The 25,185-nt window shown below is 49.6% G+C and overlaps 1 protein-coding gene across 1 annotated transcript in view; it reads left to right on the top strand.

The window, feature by feature from the left end:
* The first annotated feature begins 5,340 nt into the window (after positions 1-5,340).
* The window catches only part of ft (cadherin-related tumor suppressor fat), a 72,633-nt gene continuing 52,788 nt past the window's right edge, over positions 5,341-25,185 (top strand). Inside the window, 1 exon segment of the mRNA XM_017898528.1 lies at positions 5,341-10,674. Coding sequence (XP_017754017.1) covers positions 5,341-10,674 — 5,334 coding nt within the window.

Below are 25,185 nucleotides of genomic sequence, written 5' to 3'. Positions count from 1 at the left end.
GCACCTCCTTAGTATTAAGATCTTTTATTGTACAGATGTATATAATAAAATATGCATTTTACTTCTTTTTACATAGAATAAATTTTTGTCAGAGCGATTTTCGATATTTTGTAATAAAATGAAGGACGAGGTATTTCTTTTCCTTTCTACCTCGATTCTTTTCATTTTTCTTCTTTAAGCTAGTCGTTAAGGGACTGACGGTCGATACATTATCTATGGTTGTTCGACTTAATCACTAACTGAAGATGAATAGCGAAGAATGCGTTACAGTTGGGTAAAACGACGAAGTTGTTGCGTGCAACGCCCACGTGGTTCATCGCAACTCAGTATTTTACTGTTTTGCAAATAATGCTGTCCCGTATATAGCAACAGTATGAAATAACGTTGAACAAGTGGGCGCATAAAGCCATTTTGAGTGAGGAACGATCGTAGATGAATTTATTATGGCCACGCCTCGCAAAATAAGTCGTTAAGAAGTTTGTCACGATCCTTTTCCCGCTCAGTCGAGGTATCATGGTACGGTAAAGACCGCGTTGACGATCGTTACGCTTACCTATCCGAGGAGTGATCAGATTTTTATTTTTAGGTTAAATAGTGCTTTCCTTCGACGAATTACGATGTATCGTGTTATTGTAAATATAGAAAATCTCGATTATCGTAAAATCGGTAAGCCGTGTGAAGTAAAGAAGCACAAATAAAATTCTACGGATACGTGTCAATGCGATCGAATAAATCATCGTGGACGATTAAATTGCAGGAAAAGACTCTATCCATTAGTGCAACGAAATATTCGAAAAGCAGTGTCAAGTATCGTGATACATCCGAAACAAGAGTACGCGATATACTATTCATCGAAGACCACGGAAGATTTAACATACACGAAGCACGGAAAAATTAAATAGTAACGACAATTATTTCGTTTTCTATCAGATTTATTATATTTATTTGTGAGAAGCACGTCGTAGATAAATCATCTTTTATGTCGAGATTAGTTATTCCTGCAGCAACTCGTCTTGGCTGACTTTTCATGGTTATTACTACTTGTTTACTATGTCTTGTACTCTCGTTCATATCTCGCGAGCAATTAATCACACTTACATTCTGGAAAATTACTTTTAACACGTCAACTTTTCACGCTAGTGATCCCCACACCATTCGAGCAACGAGATAAATTGTAAAATTCGTCAAACCATTGCGACGCGTATCATCCGAATAAATGTCAGGATCTTTTGTCATTTTCGGATCGTAACCTTTCGAATATCGTGGACCAACAAATGGCACGCGCATGCCCGTTGACGCAGTACTGAAACGTCAGATATTAAGCATGCGGTGCCGGCGATATCTTGCCGCACCCTCCCTTGCGACAAATATTTCGAATTATTCCGAAACCAAGAAGTCAACGTAATATCATAAAAACGTCATCTTAATAAAAAGTTGGACAGCACTTTATGGGAAAAGAGAGAAAAAGAGAAATAAATAATTTCCGATCACAGCCCTTCCGATACTTTTAATCGAATAATTCGTATTTGAAAAGTTTGAAATACGTTCGTTAATGCAGAACGACGTATATATTAATACGAAACCTTTACACTGTCACAAGTTCAAACTAGAATCTCTAAATTTCTCACGGCATACCCCTCCGTGCGTATAGGCTAGTACTATACATACATACTTTCGGTTTTTCGCTGGGTAATTCCGTAAATGTTCGAAGATTGTACACGTGCTTATCTTACCCACGCGACGTTCCGTTCAAGATCTTGTGTTACGTTTCGCGACTAGAGAAGTCAGAGGGGAAAAAGAAAAAGAAGCGTAGAAAAAGAAGGAAACGACGATGGGTGCATATACTTAAATCGGGTTAGGTATCGATACAGTAATCGGTACATAGAGCCGCGAGATGGAGGCGGGGTCGTGGTACCCATATAGCGGCCGGTACCCAGTAAACTAGATTAAAGGAAAACAGCGAAGAGAATCTAGTCGCGCGTGTAGCTCGCGCGGCTGTGCTCACGACGAAGAGAAAAAGAAGACGGAAGAGAGCGAAGAGGGAAGAGAGGTGGAAAGTTCGAGCGAAGCGTTCGATCGTGGTAACGGATTAGTTATAAAAGTGGCTACAGGGCCGCGGATATATATCTACGGCATCGTGGTTCTAGACCCCTCGTACCACTCTCTTCCACGCCGCCCCACACCCCTGTCATCCTAACTGCCACTCTCTCTCTCTCTTGCTCTCTCCTGATTCGCTTCCCCTCCACCCCCACGCATTATTCATCTCAATCGTTCCCTCCTTGTTCCTTTAGTCCGAGCCACGTTTCCCTGGTTCGCCCGTAAGCGGTCCTCGTCGCGAACGCTTCTCAGCGGCGGCCATCTTGCATACCTGAGCCTCCGCATTGCTCGTTCCTTGAGGGCAAAAGGGAGAATATCTCAGCGCGAGACGACGCTGGGATGCGCGAGGATAGAGTCCAAGGTGGGAGGATAACGGCCGCGGGGACAGAGACGGGGAACGAGGGCGCTACGAGGGGCTCAGCCACTTTCGGGGGGGAAGGGCGGGGAAGGCAGGGAAGAGACACGTAGGGCCCACGTAGGGCCCACGGAGGGGAACCAGTATGTCGGTGGTTGAACTAGCGTGTCCTGGGAGGGAAAAGGACGGCCGATTGCCGAGTCGTTAGAATAGACGGAGAGAGGAACGGCGCGAGATGGAGACACTACCGGAACAGACAGAGACGCCGAGAACGGAGGAGCTTGGGTAGAAGAGAGATAGAAACAGAAGGGCTTAGAGAGGGAAACTCGCGAATGTTTCTCTGGACAAGGAGGGAAAGCGTTATCAATAGTCGATCGAAAAAGGATGGCGCGCGTGAAGGAGGAAAGAATACCAAAGGGGGAACGAAACCGACAGAATCCGTTGCGAGAAAGATGGACTGTTAGAACGAAATAGGAGAGAAGGAAAGGCTAGTCTTAGACAGACAAGGACGGAGAACAGTGTCTCGGAAAAGAACTCGCGAATGCTTTGCTAGACGGAGAAGCGACATCGATCGGAGAGGGAGAGAAGCGCAAAGTGCGAGCTAGAAAAGAGACGGAGGTAGAGAGACAGAGAGAGGATGATAAGGCGCGCGCGCGCGAGGGAGGGAGAGAACGAGAGGGGGTGTTGCGCGCAGAAACAACAGAGGGGAAAAGCGATGTCGATAGGTCGCCTGAGAAAATCGGAGAGAAAAGAGAGACTACGGGCCCAGAGGAGGTTTTTCTAAATACCTAAGAGAGAAGGTGGTCCGGAGGTGGGAAAAAGGAAGGAAAGAAAGGCGAGTCATGTGCAGAGGAACGAAAGAAAGAAAGACGGAGAAAGGAGGAAGATCGGAGCAGGAGGAAAGATGAAAAGCTCGTGCAAAGTCGAAACGAGAGGAAAGATAGGGATAAAAGGGTGGCAAAGGGAGTGGGAGCGAGTGGGAGAGGCCGACAAAGTGTGTTCGCGTATAGAATAGAGAAGAAACGCGAAAGACGGTACCCGCGAAGAAAGAAAGAGGAGAACCCGAAGGTTTCTTCGAAGAAAGAGAAAAAGTGATATCGATGGAAGGTGTGCGAGCGCGGGGCAAAAGAGCGGGGGGTAAACGGTGAGAGAGGAGAGAGGAATGAGGGAAGAGCGAGAGAAACGGAAGCATGCGTTGGGACCGATGGATCGGAGAGGGACGGCGTCAGCCAGCCCGAAGAATGCTTCTCCCGGCAGCGGCAAGGTTCTGGGACCGTCTCGGTTCAGTCGAGTCAGGTCAGTCCTCGGGAAGGTGATATTCTTCGTCGTCGTACGTTCTCGGGGCCTTACGTCGTCGCGTTCACGGCCCACGTTACTCCTTCTTTTCGCTCTTCTTGTGTACGTGTGTGCGCGTGTTTCTTCTCTTTTTTTCTTTTCCCATTTCCCCCCTTTCATTCCGTTTCTTTTCTTCATTCCCGGTTTATCTCCTTTCTACTCGTTGCTCGTCGCGCGCGCGCCGCGTCTTTTCGTCTCCTCTTCTCGTGTCTCGTGTCCATCCCTCGCGATCTTTCTCACCCCCGGTGAAACGGACGTTTCGGTACGTGGGAGCGAGCACGCGAGAGGCACTGTCGCGCGCGCGAGTGTGAATCCGATCGCGATACGAACTACGACCAGTCCGATTCGACGACGATCGAGTTTCCATGGACGTGGTGTAAGACCGCCGGTTGTTCCATGGATCCCGATTTGGCGAGAGATCGGAGGAACCCGGTCGTGTAACGTTTGCGAGGAACGATCCGGTTACGTCGATCGACACCTAACGCGCAGGGAAAACAACGGTAGCCGAAAGAACACGTTTCCATGTCGATCGTCCGATGACCGGGTTTGGTCAACTCGCTTTACCAACGACGTGTTTGTTCTGTGCACCTCCGACCGGTGTAATCCTCGTGTCGTTAGTGGTGTGCTCCGAGTCAACTTTGGATCTTTGACTCTGTCGTGGCAGAGCGACGTCAAAGTGATTCGGTATACGTGTTCGCCGGGAGAACATTGCTTGGAATTTGCAAGTGCGGTGGAGAATCACGTAGAAGCGCGTAGAAGAAGCCGTGTGGCAGGAGGGGACGGTGGAGAAGGAAAAACGGCGAAAAGATCGCGCGTGGTAGCAAAGGTCGTGGTTCGAGTGACAGAGGAACGCGAGGGAGCAGCGACCGCAAACTCGTGGAAACGGTGGCGACGTCGCGCGAAAAATCTTCACCCGACGACTACCCAGCAACCGGCGTACACCGGTTGCGCGTATCTGCCAGGTTGGAATCGACGTGGTTCCGAGCGGGAAGGAAAAGTAGGTGGACGGTGGAAAAATATCGGAGATCGGTGGATCAAAAGCAGCATCTGCAGACGCGTTTCGCGAGGCGCGGCTCTGCGGGTCAGTGCCCCCTCTGTCGGCTCGAGTCTCTCGTGTTCACTTGACTTTCTGCGGCAACGAGCAAAAAGGAGCGAATAAAAAAGAAAACGCCCACACCTTCGAGGCATCCTTAATCCGATTTCGAGCCGAGCCCGGTTAGAACGTAGCCCGGATTCGAAGGAAGAAGCTGCGGGAGAAACAAACGGTCGTCGGAAGAACGCGGGACCATGAAATCCGTTAGCGATTCGAACAACTGGTCGACCCGTTGACGTCTCTTTATCGGTTTCGGTGTGCTGGTCGATGGGTTGTGGTTGCACCATGTCGAGTGTGCGAGCAACTACGTGAAGAACACGTACCCGGGGAAAGATGAGATTGCGAGCGACAATGAGGAAGAAGAACGAGAGGTAGTATCAAAGGAACACGGATACTTTTATGTCGTCGAACCGAGAGGAATTTGGCTAAGGAAGGGGGCGCGTTCGAAGGGACAGAAGAGATGATCATTCGAGGATCGATGGTCCTAGCCCTGGTCCTGGGACTGTTGTCGGTGGACCAAAATGGCGGCCAACCGATCGGCCAGGAGAGACACGCGTCCGACTATTTTTACCGCAAGCTACCTCAAAGGGTGATGCGGCTAGTGCCACGACGGTCACCGATGTTACCGCAGGACAGCGCTGCGATGGGCCTGGCGATGCAGAGCAGAGCCGTCGACACCAGAGTTCAACTGGAGGTCAGAGAAGGGGAGCCGAAGGGGACTCTGGTCGGTCTGATACCGATCAAACCTGGCTTCACTTATAGGTTCAACGAGCCGCCGCAAGAATTCGTGCTCGATCCGGAAACCGGCAAGATCAGAACGGCCAAAGTGTTGGACAGGGAAGCGTTGAGCAGCGACAGGTTCGACCTGGTCGTGTTGTCCAGCCAGCCGACTTATCCGATCGAGGTGAGGATCCTCGTGTTGGATATCAACGACAACGATCCGGAGTTTCCAGAATCTAGTATAGCTGTCAGTTTCTCTGAGTCCGCGGTGGTCGGAACGAAATTGCTGCTAGACGCAGCCACCGACAAGGACACGTTGGAGAACGGTGTCGTCGACGACTACTTCATCGTGGACGGGAACACCGATGGGAAATTTCGTTTGGAGGTAACCGGTAATCCGGTCGGCGAAACGTCGTATCTGCATTTGGAAACGACCGGGAAATTGGATCGGGAACAGGTAGAGTTTTACTCGTTGAACGTTTGCGCGAGGGACAGAGGTCGACCACCGAGACTGGGCTATCTTCTAGTGAACGTCACCGTGCTGGACGTGAACGACAATCCTCCGATATTCCAGCAGAGCGACTACGTGATCGCTTTGAACGAGAGTGCACCGGTAGGAACTAAAGTGTTGACGGTTCACGCTACGGACAAGGATTCCGAGGACAATTCCAAGCTGACGTACTACCTACTGGATACCGAGAGACAGTTCACGATAGACCCGGAGACGGGTACCATCACCACCGTCGAGCCTTTGGATTGTCCGCAGACGAGTTGCGACGGTTGTCCAAAGAGCTGCGTCATAACGGTCTTTGCTCGAGATCACGGCTCGCCGAGGCAGGATGGCCGGACCTATGTAACGGTGAATCTATTGGATGCGAACGATCACGATCCTGAAATAAAGTTCAACTATTTCCCGTCTACGCCGGGCTTCGCCACCGTCGACGAGAACGCCGCCAAAGACACGATCGTGGCTGCGGTGACCGTGAACGACATCGACGAGGGACTGAACGGCAAGACCACCGTGGAAATTCGTGCTGGTAACGAATTGGGCCACTTTAGACTGGACAATGTTCCTAAGTTCGACATAGTTCGCGTGAATGGCCGATTGGACCGCGAAGAAATACCGAAATACAACTTGACCGTGGTCGCCACTGATAAAGGCACGCCGCCACGATCGGCGATCGCCTACCTCGTGATCCACGTGAACGATGTTAACGACCACGAACCGGTCTTTCAGCAAAGCGAATACTCCGCGGTGCTGTCGGAACTTTCGCCTACCGGCAGCTTCGTAGCCAGCATCTCCGCTACGGACGCGGATTCCGGATTGAACGCGAGGATTTATTACGATTTCAATTCGGGCAACGAGCAAGGTTGGTTCGCGATCGATCAGGACACCGGTCTGGTCACCACTGTCGCCACCCTCGACAGAGAGGTGCAGGGTAGCATAGAGTTGCACGTGTCAGCCAGGGACGGTGGCCCGAATCCCAAGTACGCCTCTACCCATCTGAAGGTGACGATACTCGACGAGAACGACGAGGCGCCTAGATTCTCTCAGAACACGATCGAGGTCACGCTGTCGGAGAACACACCGCCGCAGAGTCTGGTGGCCACGTTGACGGCGGTGGACAACGATCAGGGGACGAACGGTAGCGTTGCCTATAGCTTTCACTCTAGCGTGTCCAGGGATTATCCGAAAACGTTCGCCCTGGACGGGCTGACCGGCCAGTTGACCACTAAGGTGAACCTCGATCGCGAGACCACGGCGGAATATCGAATCCTTGTGATCGCCAAGGACCAAGGTACTCCGCCGCAAACGTCCACGGCGACGGTGATATTAACTCTGGAGGATGTCAACGACAATTCGCCGGTTTTTTATCCGTGGAGGTACCTGATGCCCATACCGGAGGACGCCCCGCCAGGAACCTCGGTAGGCAAGGTGACGGCGACCGATGCCGATGCCAGAGAAAACGCCCAAGTGAGATACTCGTTGGAATCCGGTGGCGAAGGACTTTTTGCGGTGGATGAAAGAACCGGTGAGATCACCCTTCAGGGATCGCTCAGAGCGGCTCACAAGACTCTCTACGAATTGAGCATATCCGCCAAGGACACGGGTGACAGAACCGCCACTAGGAACGCTCTGGTAGAGATCATTCGGGAGGAAGACCTGGAACATCTGGAGTTTGACACTTACAACGGCTACGAGTTCAGGATAGCCGAGGACAGAGGGGAGTGTAGCGCGATGTCGAACGTTTTCGCTAGAGACGTGGGTACCGTGCAGGTTACGCAATACGGCAACTCCAAGATCTCCTACGCCATCGTGTTCGGCGATCCAAAGGGCAACTTTAAGATAGACGAGAACACCGGCACGATCAGCACTTCCGGCTGTTTAGATCGGGAACAGGTGGCCTACTACAGTCTACAATTATCGGCTAGAGCTGGACTCGCTTACGGGCAAACTTCCGTAAACATCACGGTGCTAGACGTTAACGACAACCCGCCGAGGTTTCCCAAGGGCGAGATCGGGGACGAGGTGCTTTTGAAGGAAAACGCAGCCGTTGGACAGGAGGTGTGCCTGGCTCGTGCCAGGGATCGCGACGCCAGCGCCAATGCCAGGATAATTTACTCCTTGACTCATAATCCCGGCGGACAGTTCAGGGTCGCGGAAAATTCCGGGATCATTTACTTGGACAAGCCGATCAGAGCTGCACCCGGCACGGTTCTGCATTTGGAGGTAACCGCGATGGATTCTGGCAATCAACCGTTGTCGGCTCAGCATCAAGTCAGGGTGACCATCGAAGACGTGAACGATCACACGCCGGTGTTCAAGCTGACCAGCTACGAGACGTCTCTGCCGGAGTCGACGCCGGTCAACGACAGATTCTTCTATCTAACAGCCGTCGATGTCGATCTCGGGGCTAACGGCCGGGTGTTGTACAGCGTCACTGACGGAAATACCGAGAATCGCTTCGGAATATTTCCGGACGGCCAGTTGTACGTGAAGAATGTCCTCGACCGCGAGGAGCAGGACTACTATGCGCTCGAGGTAACGGCCACCGATCAGGGTAGTCCGTCTAGAAGCTCGGTGGTGCCGGTGGTCGTTCACATAATCGACGAAAATGACAATGCACCGGAGTTCACGAATTCGAGCTTCATCCTCCACCTACGCGAGAACGAACCACCGGACACGTTCGTCGGGAAATTATTGGCAACTGATCGGGACGTAGGACGCAATGCGGATCTCGTGTTTTCCCTTCCGGCTAGTCAACAGGACTTCACCGTAGATCCCAGGAACGGTTTCATCAAGTCTCTGCGCGTGTTCGACAGGGAGCTGTTGGTAACCAACACCGGTAGCAGCTACATTACCTTGGAGGCTACTGTCACCGACAACGGAGTCAATCGTCTTCGCGACCGAGTGAAGGTCGTCATATACATCACCGACGTGAACGACAATATACCTCAGTTTCAGAGGTTACCGTACAGGGTGCAGGTGAACGAGGGTGCTGCGATAGGGACCCAGTTGTTGAGGGTCTACACGACCGACGCGGACGAAGGGTTGAACGGGGACGTGTTCTACTCGCTGGAAGATGGGAATCAACACGGTCGTTTCGCCATAGACGAGGCAACTGGACAAATCTCTCTGACGAAAGAATTGGACCGCGAGACCACGGATACGTACGTGCTGACTGTGGTGGCGCACGATGCCGGTCTGGAGACCCGTCTGTCTTCCAACACGACCGTTCACATCGAGGTGCTCGACGAGAACGATAACGTGCCCCTGTTCGTCGACAATAAATCAAGGATCTCCGTTCTCGAAACCACGCCGACCAACACGGAACTACTTAGGTTTAAAGCCACGGATAACGATCTGGGACCGAATAGCGAGCTAGCCTTCGCCATATCCGCTGGCAACAAAAGGGACACCTTTTACATCGATCCTCTGACAGGGACGCTATACTTGAGGAAGCCGCTGGATTACGAAGAGCTGGAAAAGTATACCCTGAACGTGACCTGCAGCGACGGCGGTCATCCGAGGTTGAGTTCGGTGACCACGTTGATCGTCGAGGTAATCGACGCCAATGACAACCCGCCGGTCTTCCCGAAGACCGCGATAGCCAGGCAAATTAGAGAGGGGATCTTGGTGCACACGCCGATAGTGACCATCACGGCGGAGGATCCCGATTCGAACGAAAACGGAGTGGTCACCTACTCTATCGCCAGCCAGGATCCGGAGGATCAAGTTCGAAGATTCGGCATAAATCCGTCCACCGGTGTGATACACACTCTGCTACCGATCGATCGGGAGGAAGTGGACACGTACAAGTTGATGGTGGTCGCCACGGATAGCGCTCAGCCACCCAACACCAGGCTGTCGGCCGAGAAATTGGTGATCGTCATCGTGGAGGATATCAACGACAATGCACCGATCTTCGTCAGCATGTCTGCGGTGGTGTTGCCGTTGAAGGGAAACTATCAGTATCAAAAGGAAATCACGGTGACTCAACTGGTCGCTAGGGATCTGGACTCGAGCACGAACGGTCTGGTGACATACGAGTTGCTCAGGTCGAGCGTCAACTATCCGGACATGTTTCGAATCCATCGGAACACGGGTCTGCTGACGATAAGGCTTCCGCGATCCCTGAAGAACAACTTCGAGCGGGTCTCGAAGTACCAGGTGGGGATCCGCGCGACAGACGAGGCAGTTCAGGCCGAACGAAGATCCACGGAGACCTATTTGACCCTGATAGTACCCGGCGAAGATGGCGACGATCAGCCAATATGGGAGCATCGTGGCCAGATCGAGGGCAGCGTGTACGAGAACGAACCGATCGGCACCAGCATTTTGAGAGTGAGTGCTCGCAGTCGTAGATCGAATATCGATCTCGAATACTACGTGACGAACGTGACCGCTGGTAGCGGCGGTCCGCAGGTCGACAGATTGTTCGACGTCGACACGAAGACAGGTATATTGTCGACGGCTGCCGCGCTGGACAGGGAAACAGGAATCCAGTGGTACGAGGTGGAGCTGTACGCCATCGGTGTTGGTGGTACCAGGCCCAGTACGACGTCCACCAAAGTAAGTTCACGTCTTTGATTGATCATCCCGGAGATATTAATGATCCGCTGCGTTCTGAAAGTCATTCGCCGCTTTTTGTCGAGCAGATTCGTCTCTCCTCTCGTACAGCTTTCTTTCTTCCTTTCTCCGTGGTAGAGAAACCGCGAACCCACGATTCTAGCTTGTCCCTTTTTATTCTCTGTCCCTTTCCACGCGCGCATGTCGACACGGTAAAAATTCCATCGACGTTCGATCCAAACGTTCTGTTCCGTTCCGTTCCGTTCCGTTCCGTTGTGAAAGCTAACGTACGAGACTAGATGGTGGAAATTCTAGCGCTATCGATAACGAGTGTAGTTTAACATTCCAAATTGAAAGTTTCCCGCCAAAATCACCCCGAATGGGAAAAAGAAAAGGGAAAAGAGGAAGAGAAACAATGGTGAAAAATGCGTATAGAATCAGCACGAGGTCGACGAACTGGCAGGCTTAATCCCGAGTGCCTCGTTTGTCAAGCAACGAAACGCGACTGTACAAATTTATTAATCCACCGTTAGTATCCGTCGGTACGCTTCTTCTCGTCTTACGACACGATAGATACGACAATTCGTCTGCATGGGAATCGCGTTACGTAAGAGAATGATCTTAACGTAATTAGGGTCAACGATAGACGGAGAATTACGTCGAGGTATCTGGGAGACGATAGCGTCGTTGGAAACAATACGCCGATGAGTGAGGAGAGAGAGGTTAGGGAGCGTGCTGGTTGGAAAAGGCTGGTAATAGCTGGCCAAGAAGAACCGATCGGATTAATCGCAAGATGGTAGGAGAAATCGATATCGACTATGTACGTTCTTCCTTCGGGCTATTAGCCTTTGCGATCGATAGACGCGAATACATAACCGTGGAAAAACGAAACGGTCGTGACTACGTGAAACCGCTTTCGAGGAATTTTCGAGGAATCTTCGAGGAATCTCCAGTTCTCGAATCAGAGACGGACGAATAGGGTATTTTTCACCGAAAATTAGCCGTAGAATTTCTGGCGGTTTAGGTTAGGTGGCCGCGCGCCACGCCACCGTGTATAATTCCGGAGTTAAAGAGAAGCGGCAGTGGTGGGGGTGACGAGGCGAATAGGCTGGCCGTGTTCGTTTTGGAAAGAGGCACGTGTTCCTAGCGCGTGACCATCCCTCGATCGAGCATCGCCGGCGACTGCCTCCGCGATATACGTAGATATGAGTATATATATACACACACAGGCGTGTACCCACACGCGCGTACCTAGCGGGGATGATCTGGCAAAAGCGAAAGGACGCAAAGAGGGACGAAGACGGAGAGAAAGAGCTAGAAAGACACGATCGGGGAGTGGGAGAGAATAAACGACAAGATGAACCGCGTGCCAGGAAATCAAGTTGGATTCGAGTCGAAGCTGCTGCTGCTGCTGGCTGCCTCGCTGCCGGAGGTTCAGAACTCGAGAAAAACTTGATCTCGGGTGAACGCATACAAACAGCCGGACGTAGGTAAAAGTCGGTCCATCTTTACCCCCGGTGCGACTGCTGCTGGTCGTTGCTGCTGCTTCATTTCTGAAGATTCTCTCTCCCACCTCGGTCTCTCCCTATGGCTCCCTGGCCCTCCTCCTCTCGAGGAGTGTGCTCCCTGTTTCGGGTCCTGCTTCTTCCTATCTTTCATTTCTTCCGTCTGTCCCCGTCTTCGTCGTTTCGTTTGGCCCTACCTTTATCGCTCGCTGTGGGATCTGTGACTCTTCGGGAACCGACTGCAGTTCGGACGTTTTTGTTCCAGACCCGACTTTTGTTCTCTCTTCGCTTCTTCTCTCTCTCTTTCACCTCCTCCTTTCTTCCTTCGCCTTTGCTCCTCGTCTTTCTCTCACCCTTTCCCTTTCTTCCTACGTTTCTCCGTTGGTTTCTCCGCCGGTTCCTTCGCCGTTGGCTCCATCGGCCGTTCTCGGTTCCTTCCTCCATTTCTCCGATGATTCGTCCGTTCGTTTCGCCGCTGGTTCGTTCGAGTTTCTCAGTGCACACCGCGCGCAACCTTAGCGCAGTGGGCCCGACGGTTCTTTTTCTTCCTTCGGCCATCGACTTCGTATCATCGGCTTTTTGTACCGGCTGCACGGGGATGAAAGCTGGGATATATTCGTACCCGATGTCGTCTCGGATCGCCTGGCATTTTTGTCAAACCTCACCGCGCCCGGTCAATTAGAACATTCTTCCACCCGGGTAATTGTATTTGCATCGCGTGGACGTGGCCGACCACTCTTTTCCTTTTTAGAGTTTCCAGGGAAGAATTAACAGGTCGACCACCCGTTATGCCTCCGCCACTGCTTCCCACTCCGCCGCCGATCACTGAAAGGGGAGGATGGTCGTCGACGGTGACGACGTTCGAATCGTTCGTTCGCGATCAGTCCGTTGACGGATCTCATTAGCGCGTCGTTCTATGTACACACAGGGAACCGGCGAGTTTCGAGCAGAAGGAAAAAAAAGGGAGAAAAAAAGAAACGTTAAGAGGGTCGTCCGGTGGAAGGTTGGTCGGTGCTCGCGGAGTGCGGGTGCGAGGGCGAGTGCGAGCGTGAGTATTATTCAATTTCCTTCGTTAGGATCGCGATGTTAACGTACTTAATTACCGATATTAAACTTACCTTTGGTAACTTGTATTCGTAATACGGGTGTTATTAACGCTGTGCCGTAATAATTACGAGGGTACCGTATCCGTTAAAGAAACGACTAACGATATGAAAACAATTAACGTTGAGTAATACGCCGGTAAATGAGCTACGGTCGCGAGCCAGACATCTCGCGATAGTTTCGATACTCGACGAGTAGCGATCGATCTAAAAATTCTTTCGAATTTATCGCCGATCTCGATACACTCGAACCCCTTAAATCTTCCGAGGAGCACGCGTCGACCGGCTCTCGTTAATCGAAACTTTCCACTTGCATTCGTCCTACGTGAAATATATCGTTTGTATCTAATATTAGAAAGTTTCGACGGATAATAATGGCAGCGAGTAATAGTCGATGTAGCCCGATAGAATGGTCGAGTAAAAGGGATCGTCACGGATGGGGTCGTGGACAAAAGCTGGAAAAGTTTCGATTTCAACGGAAATACGATAATCCCGGGGTGACAAAACGGGGGAAACACGGATAAACAAAAGTAAGTGGCACGCCGTTTGATTTAAGAAAGTGGCTTTAACGTGATCTTGATGTATGGGCGCGTGAGCCACGGAACGGCAAACCCACACACACGCTCGCGCGCCAATGGGTGGGTCCAGAGTGCTCGTGCGAAATGTAGGCGTAATGTTTCCTTCGTCCTTTTTTTTCCTTCTCTTTTTCCTTCCCTCTTCCTCCTTCTCTTGCCACGTTAGATAAATATATCTGGAGTAAAGCGTGCGCGCGCGCGCGTAGCATACCGGCGGTATGGCCAAGCGAACGCGCGCACGGACCGAGAGAATTTAATAATAGTCGATGATAATTATGTCGGTGTCCGATTAATAGCGCTCGTTTAACCGCGATAAACCGTCAATTAACTACGCCGACTTTTTCGTCCTTTCTGAAATATGGCCGCGTAATAACGTATATAGCGATACCCGCGGTTTAATCGTTATTGCCGTATTAAGGATTTGGAACGGCGAACAGCGAGCCACTTTTTCGCCCCACGGTATTTAATATTTCATCGATGATCACCCGGATTCCGTTCGACTTCCGTTACCCGCGGGCTGCATCGAAACTCTTCTATCTGCGATACGACCGCTAACTGTGCACGAAAGAGAGAGAATATGTGACTATTCGCGATCAACTATCGCGTGATCTCCGCCAGATAGCGCACCATTCAAATTAATTTGCACGAGAGAGAGAGAGAGAGAGAGAGATAGAGACCAGGATAAGGTTAGCTGTCCCTTCCACTATGAATTATATGATTGGCTTATAGACGCGCAGTGGGGAGTCGCATAAGGATGCGCGATGAAAAGAATTCGGCGATCCCTTTGAGAAAGGGGAGCTCATTGGTTAGAACTATCTGTGTTTCGCGTAAACCCAGTGTCTAACGAACGCGTATATACGTACCTACGCGTGTGCATGCTGAGCCACGCAAGTGACTGCAAGGTTACCGCTTGGAATTTAGTTTCGTTTCGTTTCGTTTTCGATGCGAATTGAACGTTCGACGTCCTAACTTTGCGCGCCGAAATTTTGACTGCGATACATATTACGTTTTCCTATCGAGTTCTTCTGTATACTTTCGAAGTCTCGACAACAGGTTATTCCATCCGTTTCTCCCGAGCCAATAAGAATCGTGCCACGTGTTATTATACGACGCTTGTTAAAGCCGATGCACTTGGTAGTCATCGATTCTGTTTCTGGCTCTCGTCGCGTGGTGTCGTTTACATTGCTGCAAGAGAAACCGTTCTCTTTACCCACGATTAAGTGCGAGTTAATTTTCTATTCGTCGTTTCTTTCGCCTGTCACGGAGAAATTGTCGTGACACGATCCACTATCCATTTAAGTCGCAGTAGAGGATTTTTAACCCCTCGGACAATCTACGGGAAAGCTGCTCCAAAGGGGAAAGGTCTACGTTAATACCCTGCTCGCTCATCATCATTATTTTCTCTGTGCTTTTTTTTTCTGTGCGCGCGCGTCTCACCGTTGTGTGCCTGTACCGTTGCAACAAAGTCTAGCCAGCAACCTCGCAAAAAAGTCCGCTACATGAAAACCACCGATCGAACGTTGACTTGCCGCGCATTCTGTGGTTAACAACGGTAACCAGCCACCATTCCCCCGTGTTTCTCCCGCCATTAGGGAAAGTTTCCAGGGAAATAATCAACCCCGTTCCGAACTAACCTATTACGTAACGCGAATATTCGCAAATTCAAATCGGCGAGATGGAGTCGAAGCACGGACACGGAAATTTGTGTGCGCGATGCTGAATCCTCAAAATTTGATATTTTCGTTGTTACCACGGTGGAAGAAAGATGCGCGCGCAGCGCAGAGAATGATTTACAAGAGCGCATTTATAAAGTTCGTCGCGTTCATTCCGGTCGGTCGATCTTCACGGGGCACGAAATAAAGGAAATCGGGATGGCACCTTTAATGCTACGCTAATCTTCTACTTGCTCATCATCATCATCTTCCTTCTCGTTCCGTTGCTGTTGTCCGTCCCCACGTAATCACAATCGTCATCCTGTTCATTTTTCAACGTCTTCTTTAGAAGGCGTAGCGCGAAGAGGAATCGGAACGAAACGGCGTGGTGGGGGGAAATGAAATCTGTGGGCGTGAGGAATCGCGAACGCGAAAGCTCTAAAATCATTTCTCCGTCGCGTCTCGTCATCCCTCTCGCTCGAGATTCTCTCCTCTCCCGGCGCCATTTTCCTTGCATTTTTCAAAATGGCCGATTTTTATCAGGCGAATATTCACAGAATCTTCGAACTTATGCTATCTTCGAAAGTTATGAACGCGCGTAACGGAAGACGAAAAAATCAGAAAAAGAAACAAAGGGAAAAAAGAAAGCAGTTCGACCGAGTTGTATAAAGCATTAAGTTGAAATGTTGCGATCCTGAAATAAGGAAATCGTTGACGAAGGGGGAAGGATGGAAAAAGAGAGAAGAAAGGGAGAAAAATTAATCGTAGTAGAAACGAGACAATTTAAACGTGGACGGTCGCCGGTGTACGAACGGGAAGAAAGGAAGGGAAAAAGGAATAATCGGGAGAAAGAGAAAGAGAAAGGGAATAAGAGCGTTACTTAACGAGGGAGGTTTAAGCTTCGTTCCGCCCGCGCGCGCGCACGCTCCTACCACGCCGAACGATATTTCAAGAGATATGATCCTGGATGAGCTTGCACATTCGAACGAAAGTCGGCGTATCGATCTCTCGGTCGTACACACAGGGACGCAAAGAAAGAATTATCTAAAGTTCTCGAGGACGAGCTGTGTGGATCGATTCAAAAAAGAAAAGAAAAAATAAAATAAAATAAAAAGAAAAAAATAAAATAAAACGAAGATAAAAGTAAAAGAGAAAGAAGAAAAGAAAAGGAAGGGAAAGGAAGTTCGATGGTGGGGGTCATAAAGGATTTTATCTTTCCTCGCTATCTATATAGACGTTACAACCTCGAACGCGGCTTTTAGTGTCGATATATTTTCCCTAGGTAGATGTGTCGGTAAGATTCCGCGCCCGAGATGCAACAATATTCCTGTGCGCTTCGTAGCCAGGAGACTGAGGAACGCATAAGGGGTCCTATTGAAATATTACTCTTGTTAGTCTTCTGAAAATGTCACCGTAGAATACGCGCAGCAGGAACCAATGCCGGCTTCGAGATTCGTCTATTGAAATCACCGGTCGCACAAAAAGGACGAAATTCCAGAACCGCATACCGTTTATCCTATGGATGATCGTCCCGTGCCCCGTGGGGATATCTTCTCGATCTCTGCGTCTCTCCCCGTCTCCCTCTGCCCTCTTCGTCATCTTCGATTCTCGCTCTTTTCCACCACCGACATTGGCATCCTTTAAAGGACTTATACGCTCCTGCTGCCACTCGTCCGCCTTCAAAATGCACGACCACTGGGAGCACGCATTGTTGTTCCTCGTAATCTCTACCTGCTTTTCCGATGTCCTAGACATTTGACACGAGCACTCGAAAACCAGGTATCCCCAGTGTATAATTTCTTCGTTGTCCGCTTCACGCGGAACCTGCGCGCCATCTTTGTCTCCTAACCTCTCTTCATGCTTTATGGATTCCGATCACCGATTTCGGATTTATCTACCGAACTTAACGAGCCCCTTTTGTCCTCTTTACCTGCCCCGTCGCGTCTACGATCTGGCTTAATGTTTTACCTAATTCGTATCTCATTTTCGTACGATTCTCCTATATATTTTTCATTCTCTAGGTTAGGTGAAGTATAGGTTAGGTTTAAGTCAGGTTAGGCTTATATGTACGAGTTACACGGTTGTCAGTTCGGTAAATGCGTCGATGAGCCGAAAATCGATTGACAAGAATTTTCGACGAGTTTTTGTACGCGAGAAATGACCCCTGCGCGGAGAGAATCGATCAATTTGCGGGTACGCGTTACAAATTAATACTCGTTACTATCATCGACGTTTTTACGCCGCATCAGCGTCTTTTTACCTGGCGTATTTACGTGTGTAACTGCTTCAATTTAAAACGATCGGCGGAAAGCAACGGCAAGAAAACGGCAAAAAATCAGATCCATGGAAGATTATGGGCATTATTCAATTATGACATCATTAAGGGCTTGTTGCGCTTTCGGAACGTTTTACCGTCTGCCCTCTTCTGTTCTTCCACCACTCGTAAACGCGGCCAAAAATAACGCGCTCTGCAACGTGTCCTGCCCTCGTCCAATCTTTTACCGTCGTTCCAAATTCCAGCTCAACGATTAAAAATTTTTTGTAAATAACAGTTGCATCGAAAATATTTCATAAAAAAATTTATTTCGAAAAAAGTAACGTACCGAGTAAATATCGTAGATTTTACGTTTCTACCACACGGTTCGAAATTGAACAAAAATTTTGACGCAATTTTCGAACTCGACGCAAAATTTATATCTATCAAAAGAAGGTACCACGAAAAATAAGTGGCGAATGAAGTTATCTCTGCATACCTGGCGTATAAACACTTTTATGCTGTCCCGAAGTCTCTCTTCGCGATTACGAAAAAAGGAAGTAACCCTTTCAGAACGTTTCTCCGTCTTTATTGCCATATTCGCCATGATAAGGAAATATTCCTTGGTCGTTTAGTGGTCGCCCGGTATCGTCGAATTCCATATTTTCGTAGCGTTCCTCGACTGCGGTTCTAGTCAGGGTGGGCCCGAAAAATATCGCTACACCGCAACGGGTGTCTACGTCCCTGTCGGTAGCTATAAAAATATATCGCGAACAGAAGAGCATAAAGAAACGAATTTCTCTTTTACCCCGTTGAAACCCTATACATTATGTCAAAGCGCGGCCATTTTGCGGCGCGACGAATAGCAAATATCGTAAAAATATATCGCGAACAGAAGAGCATAAAGAAACGAATTTCTCTTTTACCCCGTTGAAACCCTGTACATTATGCCAAAGCGCGGCCATTTTGCGGCGCGACGAATAGCAAATATAATTAACCTCTTAATCTATTCAAACCCAAAGCTTTTAATATCATGAGACAAAGCACGAATGACTTAGGCCACTTTCATAATCGCTAGTAACCGGGTGTAAGGCCATATGAATTAGAAGTTACGCAAATTCTTGTTATTCGCTTGTCATTCCGCTATTGCGCCGAATTACCATCGATTTATATCAATTTAGGATTAGTTTCGTGTATCTTCCAAGTTACCCTTTGGGACTTGCCTAACTTAACCAACTTACCCTTTGTCACGAATCAGCAACGTAAGATCTCACCGTAGAGTTCGAAGGAGTGACGTTTCGAGATCGAGATCGAGGTTCTCTTGGTCGCACGAGAAAATGGCGGCGGCTAGCGAAAGCGAGAATCGTCGATATGGAATTCGAGGGAAAACGGACTGTATAGGATAGGAAGGAGCGATTCTACGAAAGCTGTATCTTTTCATAATCGGTTGACCTTCGCATAGTGATCATTCCTGGGAACTATGTCCCCGGTAAAATACTACTTGGTTGGTCCTCCGGTTTTTATCTCGCGGTTCAGAAGCGCGCGCTCGCTAATGACCGTCAGATACGGTTGCAGCGTTTTCGGACCGACTCATGCTCTTACCCATCGGTTCGACCTGTGCCTCGGCTCCTGGCTACGTGTGCGTGCCTCCACATCTTCCGCTTCTTCTCCGTTGTTTCTAATACCTTTTTGCTATTCGCGAGTTTCCATTTCGCGCTAAAATATAACCGGACGGACACTTTCTGTTATCGCGAGATTGAATGTCCATTAACCGACTCTGTCCACCGATCTTCCCCTCCTCGCATCCCGGCCTTCTCTACTGACATGTCTCTTATCACGTCCTCTAAATCACCTTCTTCTATTCGAAACTCATTAACGCTGCACGATCTCGATCCTCTTTCTTCATTTTTCTCCCGTTTCTTACGGCTCGTCCGCGAACAACGTATTCCTTCAACCGGAGTGTCGCCCCGAAATTCTTGTCATCATTGTGACTCATAAATTGGCCAGGCTAAACGCAAACTGGCGTCTCGCGACAGACTTGCCCATTAACCCACCGAATTTCTCGATCCGTTCTTCTGAGAGAACAGAGCGAGCATTTAGAGACACTCAGCTTGTTCGTGGTGTTCGATTATTTGACCGGCAGGAGGAAAAAGTTGACTCGAAGTGGGAGAAGAAGATGGTCATTGTTGGTCCCCGCGAGGAGCACGGTTTCGGCCCGATTTCGTCACACGCTCGCAATTTGTTTGCCGTGAGTGCCTTTGTTCTTCCTCCTTCTCTTTTTCGCATAATTACGTGGAAGAAGGGGAATGAAATATCGAGCGCACTCGAGTCCACTCTACTCGCTTGTAAATCAAACAAATTCGCCGATACGCCACGAACGCGTGTGTGTCGCGGCCAGATGGCGCACCAAGCGTTTCCCGTGACGAGGAGGTTAAGTGAAGTCCGTGGCCGGATAGGAAAACGAAAATACCGTGGGGCTCCGTGTTTATCCTTATCGAAGGTTACGAGCGATGACTGGAATGAATTCGTCGCGAAGGCCCGACGCAGAGAGACTCGGGAGAGATCACGGAGAGACTCGGGAGTTTAGAGGGAGCAGGTAGCTAGCAGGTCGAGCTCTGTGGGCTGCGGGAACACGCGTCGCCTAAACGTAAAATCGAATGATGCATAGCATCGGAGGATTCAGTCTGCCCGGGCCCGCCGTGAAGCTTCTCCTTGAGATTACCGCGCTTGATTTACATTTATTTAGGGCCCCTAGACAAACACTCGAACAAGGAACACGAATCTCTACACGTCTACCGGACTCCCAAGCAATTTCATCTGTCAAACCCCTTCCTACCGCGGCACCCTTCCTCCTCCCTTTCCACCGATTCTACGAATCTTCGATTAATCATCGTCGTCCATCGGGAATACGCGATACCTCGATTGATCTTCTACACTGATAAACCAAAAAATCCTAATCAACTACCAAAATTTCAAAAATATAAGCGATAAAAGTCTACCGCGCAGCACGTCTTCATAAGCATTTACACTACCGTCACTATATTTCGCAAATGAACCATCAAAATCGAACAAAAATCGGCCTACTAGTTAGAAAATAGACTATTCTATGCTAATCAATCGAAAGATCCTAATCCACAACCGAAGTTTCGAAAATATAAGGGATAATATCTAATTACCCCGCACTTTTTGAGAGGCACTTGCACTTCCGTCACTGTTTTTCGCAACTGAATTGTCAAAATGGAAGAGAAATTGAGAAAACTATGAAAAAACCGCCTAATCAACGCAAGGTCGACCAAATATTCGGTAAATCGAGCTCAAATTCGGGAATCACCACGGACTTGCCACTCATCCGGTATTCCAGATTGGATATGCGTGGTGGTATCCGCACGATTTCTATCGCGAGATTATTAATCGCAGATGAAAAAGACGATAAAGAGGATCCGGTGGTTATTCGGTAACGAGGGAACGAGATATAATTGAGCGGTAAATTAATCGAGATAGTCGCACGAAACCTGGAGGTCTGATGGTTAATAGGACGTTAATTGCTCGTGCGATTACGCGAGGCGAGATTTTCCGGGGATTCGAGACGCTCGATAGAATTCGCTTTCGTTGCACCGACCCGTCGAAAGGCAACAGTCATCCGTCGGTTTGTCCGCTGCGTGGAGACGTCTGCGCGAATTAACGTTAGAGGTGGAGGAAGAAACGTGCGCGCGCCTTCTTGTCGTTTGCGTCTCGCGTGTAACAGGAATGCGACTATGCGAAGAGAAGAAATAACGAACGACGAAGGGAACTGGCGAGGAAAAGAGGATACGAGGGAGAAGAGAGAGGTTAGGTGGAGAGAAAATTGAATTTTTTCCCTGCATTCGGTCCGGTGCCAAGTTTCTATTCGATTCGAAGCAAAAGTTGGCTAGAATTAAAAGGGAAGGCGAGAGAGGATCGTGAGAAACGAAGACGCCGATGGTAAGCACCGAGAGAGTATAAAAGAAGAAGAATGTTTCGAGAAGAAAGATGACGAAGGGAAGGGGGACGAAACGGGAAGGAGTAGCGAGCCTAACAAAAAGTGCGAGAGGGATGGAAGGAATAACAGAGCGAGAGAGCGAGAGAGAGAGAGAGAGAGAGAGAAGTATAAAGCGATGGTGCAACGAGAAAACGAGAGAACGGCGAAGAGAGTAGCAAAAGAAAAATAGAAAGACAGGCAAAGAGACGCGTTAACCCCGAGAGTTTAGATTCTCTAGAGGACTCTCTGGAGGAGTCTCGTTTGTCTCCTTCGTTGGAACCTCTTTCTTCTCCACCAGGGTCGAGCCACTTCTCTCTTCCTTCTCATTCCTAAGTCACCGTTGAGCGTCATCCTCCTCCTCCTCTTCCGTCCTTCTCTTACTTTCCTGCTACGTCTACGATATTAGTCTAACTTGTACGCAGAATACTACTCTTGCTACTCTCCCGTCGTCTTCGTCTTCGTTTTCATTCTCGTCTATATCTACGTTATCACCTTCGTCTTCGTTTCCATTTTCATCTTCGTCTATATCTAGATCTTTATCTTCGTCTTCGTCTTTGATTTCGTCTTCATCTTCGTTTCCGTCTTTGTCCACGTCGTCGTCGTCGACGTTTTCGTCTTTGTCTGCTTCTTCACCTTCATCTTCGTCTCCATCTTCGTTTCCGTCTTCGTCCACGTTCACGTTCTCGTCGACGTCGTCGTCGTCGTGCTTATCCTCCTCTTCTCGCTCCTTCCTACATGCTTACTCACTGTTATTCTCCATCTTACACGCTCCGTGGTCTCTTCCTGCTCGTCCTTTTCATCTCGCGCACTCTTCCTCTCGCATTCGCTCCCTCTCTCCTTCTCTCGCTCTCTCTTTCTTCGTTTTATACGCTCGCGCTCTCTCTCTTCCTCTTATACCGGTTCGATGCTCTTGCTCGCTTCTTACATTCTTCCTCACGCATTCTTACCATCTCCTTCTGCTTCCCTCACACTTTCCCTTCCCTCTCTCTTCCTTTTCTACTCTCTTACACTTTGCTTGTCCCTCCCTCTTCACGCTTCTTTCTCCGTTTCCTCGCTGGTTTGTTTGCTCTCTCTCCTTGTATTTTCTCTTCTCTCCGTCTTTCTCTTTTCTTTCATTGCCTCTTCTTCTCGTTTCGTTTCTACGTCGTTCGTTTCTTCTCTGTCCGACTTGCTCGCACGTTCCTTCGTTCCTTCGTTCGTTCGTTCGTTCAGGGCTCTTTCATTCCATAGACATATATCCATCCCCACTTGGCGAGCTCGCAGAGTGGTCACGTTGGCTCGTTCCCTCGGCAAGGCTGCTCTTTCTCTCGCGCGGTGGCCAACGGGTCCTTATCTTATGCAGAAAGGTGGTGCGGAACCCACCGGACCCCTTTGGAAGGCCCCGCATGACATTAATTTTGAAATATTATTTGGGCCCCCCTCCCGTGCGCTGCGCGCGACGGCCTCTCTTTTCTCTTCGGATCCCTTCGCGCTCTCACTCTCTCACTCTCTTATTCTCTCTTGTGTTCTCTTTCGCTGCAAGCTACGGCAATTCGAACTTATCCTCTACCTCGAAGCTTTCCAAGCGCTTCGCTTCGTTCGTACGAAAATTCGAATCGAAATATTCCAAGTAAAATTCTCCGCGATCATCAACAGAGTCTGCCATTTTGATTACAAATCTGTCGTTTATGGATTACTCGACATGCGCGCCACGACGGCGTAAGACGGAACGACGCTGACTTTGTCCATCTCATCTCGCGTCCCAAATTTCCGAAGCATCGATGTCACCGATGTCACTGAGGGGGGAAGAAGCCGAGCTTAGAGCAAAAGACACGGAATTTCGCGGCTGAGAGAACGCGCGAAGATGGATATTTGAATCGCATTGTATTCAAATGAGCACGCTCGCCCGCGACTGCGCCGTACGTCACAATCGTACGATTTCGGGCAGAGCCTATGAAAATTTATCGGTTACCACCCAAGATGCTCCTCTCCGAGAAGTATAACCGTAATCCACGTTGATAGAGAGAGGCTGCGAGAGAGGCACCATTGGTTTCCCCGGCAACGAGGAAATGGAGCGCGCGCGAGAGAGAGAGAGAGAGAGAGAGAGAGAGAGAGAGAGAGAGAGAGAGAGAGAGAGAGGGAGACGAAGCCTGAATCATCTTCGTGGCGGCGAGTTTAATTCGCTGTCGCGGAAGAATTACATTGGATTTACGAATGCATCACGCCGCGATGGAATTATGAAAAATATCCATGGAATGCGTGTCGTCGTTCCGTTCGGTCGTTCCTCGCCAACATAACGATTCCCTCTGTCGTACGCGCGTACACACCGCGAACAATTGTCACGGGATACCTCTGATCCTGGATGGCGAGCGTCGCGTAAAGATAACGACGGACACAATCAGCGGCCCAGACACACGGAGCCGCAACATTTTAAGCCGGCGGGACAACCGAATGCTCTTCCAGAAATTCGTTAAAACCAGATAACGCTGGGCTACGGTAATCTTTGGGACCGGGTCCGTGTGTTTTACGTTGCCGTCGATGCGTATAATAACGCAGTTAACGATGCCAATGCCATCTGCCAGCCTTAATTTATACTTCGTTTATCCTTTTCACTTACCCTCGACTTACTGATCATCGATTCGGAGGGGACAAAAAATTCAATTCGAATCCCCCGAGCGAGGCCTTCGTAATTCGAGGCTAGTAGAAAAAGCTACAGGATGTGCGGCTCGTCTCGCTCTTTGTCCCGTCTTCCCGCGCGATGGTTACCAGTTGTCGCGGGTCGAACGCGCGATTCGTAAACGCAATCTGCCGGCGAGAGTGCGATCGGTGCGAAAAGCGTTGCGAAACAATGACAGACGGTTATAACCGTGGACCGAAAGATTTCCTACCACACCGACGACGCGACGCGACGCGACGCGACCACACGTCCTTTTCCACCGCGCAGTGTAACCAACGAGGGTGTAGAAATTGCGGAGAGAATCGGCTCGCTTAATTTCCAGCAAATGGACCATTGTATTGAAATATTCGAAAACGTTTCGTGGAAGTTCTCCCCGGCTCGCTTCCCGAACGTATAATTCTCCGACAGTACCGTACGGCAGCTTGTAACTTCTCCGGAAGGAATCGACCTCCCAACGATATCTAACGAGCTATCTTTGGCAAATTAAGCGACACCCGACCAGGGAACGAGACACGGTGGCGTAGCCGGTGCTGCTGGAACGGAACCGACCGTGGTTACACTCGACTCTACCGTGCGCGCGTAATCAGCCGTTATTTACGAATGCCGCGATGCGTAGATAGAAACGAGTCGTCGCGAGCTATACGCGACTATACGTACGTCGTTTTCGTCGACGGGGAGAGGTTAGGTTCGGCGTGAGGGAGTGAGACAGAGTAGCGCGGTGCAAGGGAGAGGGAAGATAGAGGCGTTAAAGGGTGGGGGACAGAGACAGGGA

Source organism: Eufriesea mexicana, unplaced genomic scaffold (genome assembly GCF_001483705.2).
Source record: "Eufriesea mexicana isolate 0111107269 unplaced genomic scaffold, ASM148370v2 scaffold654, whole genome shotgun sequence".
NCBI classification, from domain to species: Eukaryota; Metazoa; Arthropoda; class Insecta; order Hymenoptera; family Apidae; genus Eufriesea; species Eufriesea mexicana.
Note: the sequence above shows the minus strand (reverse complement) of the source record. Positions and strands in the feature narration are given on the sequence as shown.